General features: G+C 37.9%; 1 protein-coding gene across 1 annotated transcript in view; it reads left to right on the forward strand.

Annotated features, from left to right (window-relative positions):
- Positions 1 to 865: 865 nt before the first annotated feature.
- Positions 866 to 3,785, forward strand: part of LOC111672868 (apoptosis-stimulating of p53 protein 2-like) — a gene marked incomplete at its 3' end in the record, with an annotated part of 10,694 nt that continues 7,774 nt past the window's right edge. Inside the window, exon 1 of the mRNA XM_023430442.2 lies at positions 866 to 1,266. Within this exon, the coding sequence (XP_023286210.1) occupies positions 1,258 to 1,266 (9 nt within the window). The remainder of the gene's footprint in view (positions 1,267 to 3,785) is intronic.

Genomic DNA, 3,785 nt, shown 5'->3' on the forward strand with positions numbered 1-3,785 from the left:
AACTTACTTATTTCTGTTAAACAACAATAACATTTTTTTTTTTTTTAAAGGAAAACCAAAATAAAAGCTACAGAAACATGTTCAGGACCAGAACAACTTTACATCTGGATTGAAGGCCTTGCCATGATTACTTCTTTTTATTGGGACAAATCATCTTTAAACTATTGCACATGAAACCAACCAACCAACATAAAAAACAAAATGCACTGTTTGTAACTTCCTCATTAGAAGTTTTAAGATGCATGTTCCTGAAGCTTAACTGACTGTGTCTGGAACATTAAATCTAAAGTGGAAGTTCCTCTGAAAGATTGTTAATTACATTTTTAGTGATGTTTACTTATTCTCTGATTAGATAGCTCTTAATTTAAATGTGTGTTTTGTTAATTTTATTGAACATTTTATTCATCTGTGTGTTGACCTCCTCATCTGACCTCCTCTTCCTCCAAGCTGAAATCAATTCAGGGTCACAGTTGTTATAAACATCAACAGTGAGTGTTTTAATAATTTGAATGATTTTGTAGATAAATTATGTTTTATTAATTTTTTTCTTTTTAAATTCTAATACAAATTTTATGTTTCTTTTTTAAATTGTTATAACAACAACAGCCGCTGTTGTCCTAGTCCTAATCAGAATAATCACTTCATTCATTTATGTATTTGCATTTGAAATTGAATTATTATTAATAAATTATTTTTTATTTCATTATCTTTTTATCTTGATAATTTATCCTGACCAACCATTCTTAAATGTACCTTCAGGTGTTATGTTTATAAGTGGTGGTCTTTTATTCTGAAAAGTCACACCGGAAGTCGTCCTCTCCTCGTTACGGCTAGTGAGCGCTCTCCGTTGATTGAAGGCTCGTGAGCCACACGCTCGCAGTCAGACTCGTCCTGGACGTGGATCGGGATTAGGGCTCAGCAGGAGGAGAGCTGCTCCAGCTTTGTTCTCTGCTCCTTCATCTCAACTGCTGCACTTTTATTTTTCTAATAAACGCTACTTCCTGCAGCCTCATCCGGAGCCTCCCTGAGAGCATCATCATTTATTCTCCTTCTCTCCAGACGCACCGGGCGGCAGACGGAGAGCAAGGCCTGCAGGTTCCCCGCAACAGGTTGAGGAGGAGTCGAGGGGAGGAATAATCATAAAGCCGGTGTAGATACAGCGACAGAGGAGGAAGAGGAGGAGGAGCAGCAGCAGCAGGAGGATGGTTTAGTGGTTTCAGCTGCAGTCTGGATGCGACAGAGCGGAGATCTGCCAACATGATGCCGGTGAGTTCATGAATGAACACAGTAGATTCAGAGGCTTTCAGGTCAGGAGGGTTTTTAATATCCACTGAAACTGAATCTGTAAAATCCTGAAGCTCCAACATGAATGAAAACCCGTGTACAGACGTGTAGAGGCGGATCTGCACCTCTGATGATGCTTCAGGGGAGTTAAAGGCTGTGTGCAGATTAAACTGGGACTAACTGAACTTTAACCTTTCTGGAGGATGTTTCTGTTTGGGCTAGGTGTCCTCATGTCACGTGAGCAGGTTCTGGTGGTTCCAGGTGTGCAGCTGCTGCTCAGGTCACTGAGGGCGTGACCTCTGCAGAAATATAGAAACCTTCGTGGTGGTTGTATAAACTGATTCCAGTGTTTTTACTCAGGAAACTCAAATCGACAACATTTAGGACAAAGAGATAAATGTTGATGCCTTTTTGTTGGGTAATAAAATTTGATTTTTAAAGTTGATTGGACAAATGAAGGTAGACATGAGGACATGAACCTGGAGTTCCTATTTTCTAATTATAATTTATAAAATTTTATTCCAGTAAAACCATATAAACATTAGCCTCAGTATCTGGAACACGTAACGTTTCTCTTGCAGTGTATTAATACTATTTAACCTCTGCTGCTGCTGCTACTAAAAGTAATAATAATATAATAATAATAATAATAATAATAATAATAATAATAATAATAATAATAATAAATAGTACTAGTCTGCTTTAACTCAAATTTGTGGCCATTATGAAGCTTTGTTTTTTGTTAGTTTTTTGGCTTTTATTTCACAACGAGCCGACCACACCCACAGCTGACAGTTACTTTCTTTATCGATTAATCTGACCTTGAGTGTTTTTGATTAATTGATGAAACGTTGAGTCAGAGTTTTTGCTGTGACGTCTACAGATGTCTTCTTATTTTTCTCCTCCCACAAAACAAACACAAAGGAAAAATCTGTGGAACCGAAACGTGAAAACGCAAAAGACGAGTCCCTGATTCGCGAAACACAACATGAAATACTCATCTTCCCACAATCCTTAGCGTCACAGAGGCAGATTGTGGCTGCGTGCCGAGAGATTTAATGTAACCGAAGTAAAAAGGAGAAAACAACATGAACAAAACAAACTTTACCACCTGATCAGTAACAGTACGGAGGTCAGAGGTCAGACAGGTCACATGTGGCCCAAGATGAAAATCTGAGATTCTGAGTGAAACAGTTTCCAGACCTCCTCTTCATCATCGTCATCGCACCAATTAGCGTCAGGAGCAGCTCTGAGATCAGCTCTGTACAAACGGCAGTAATAATAGCAGACCGCCATTGTCTTCACATTGAAAGGAGGAACTCTCCTGGTTCATGAGGAAGGAAAAACAGCGAGTTGACCTTTTCATCGGCTCTGCAGCGGCTGGTAAATCCTGCGTTTCACTGCCTCCCATCACTGTGACATTCTGGGTTTTAGTCCTCGTGGATCGGACAGATGTTCTGGTTCGTGTCTGGACCTTTGTCACAGTCTAATGAAGCCAAAACATGGCAGCCGTCCCGCTTTATAAAAACCGCTCTGTGTGAAAAGTGGCGAATATTAGAAACAGATTTTTACATTTCACTGGAAAACGGGAAAAAACTCCTGAAATCATCAAATTCTTCCGTCAAATCACCGATTTACAGAAAACAGAAAACACAGAGGACAAATAGCAAAGCTTCATGAAAACATCACACTAAAGAGTAAAACAGCTGATTCACAGAAACACGGGATTAATATTAAAAAGTTCACGGAGACTTTGAGACAAACGTGAGAAATAATAATCTCTGACTCGCTTTACAACTGAAATAATTAGTCGATCAGTGGATCAACAGAAAGTTAATCATAAGTAAAATTGTTAAAAATTCTCTGGTTCTAGTTTCTCAAATATAAATATCTGCTGATCTTTTTGTTCTTTTTCTATTAGAGTAAAATATCTTTCACTTTTAGACTTCTGTTTAGACAAAATGAAGATTCAGAAAATGTGACAGACATTTATTTCACTATTTATCTGACATTTTATGAACCAAATGATTCATTTATTAATCAAGAAAATAACTGACAGGTGACAGATAAATCAATAATGGAAATAATGTCTGAGAAGATCGAGATCAACTTTAAAAGATCTTTGTTGTTTTTCTTTTTCCGTTTCTTTTCTTTTTGTTTCCTGTTTCTTTTGTTCTTATAAATGGATGCGTTTTTCTCTTTCTCTTCTCCCTCAAATAGTCAAAGCAAATAAACTATATTATTACTCAAATGTTTAAATTAAAAAGAAGACACAGTCACACCACCATTTATGGCGGCAAATAGAATAATTTATGGTTAAAGGAATTCAACATGGCAGCAGAGTGAAACTGTTGATTTGTGATGTTGAGTGTTTGAGCTGCAGGTGAGGAGAACTTCTCCTGTCAGCGTCAGTGTTTACAGACGTTACTGTGTGTGTGTGTGTGTGTGTGTGTGTGTGTGTGTGTGTGGTTGCCACGGTCCCTAAATGTTTCACACAGGCC

Source organism: Seriola lalandi, unplaced genomic scaffold (genome assembly GCF_002814215.2).
Source record: "Seriola lalandi dorsalis isolate HSWRI2012SDOR001 ecotype SW California unplaced genomic scaffold, Sedor1 jcf7180002054904, whole genome shotgun sequence".
NCBI classification, from domain to species: domain Eukaryota; kingdom Metazoa; phylum Chordata; class Actinopteri; order Carangiformes; family Carangidae; genus Seriola; species Seriola lalandi.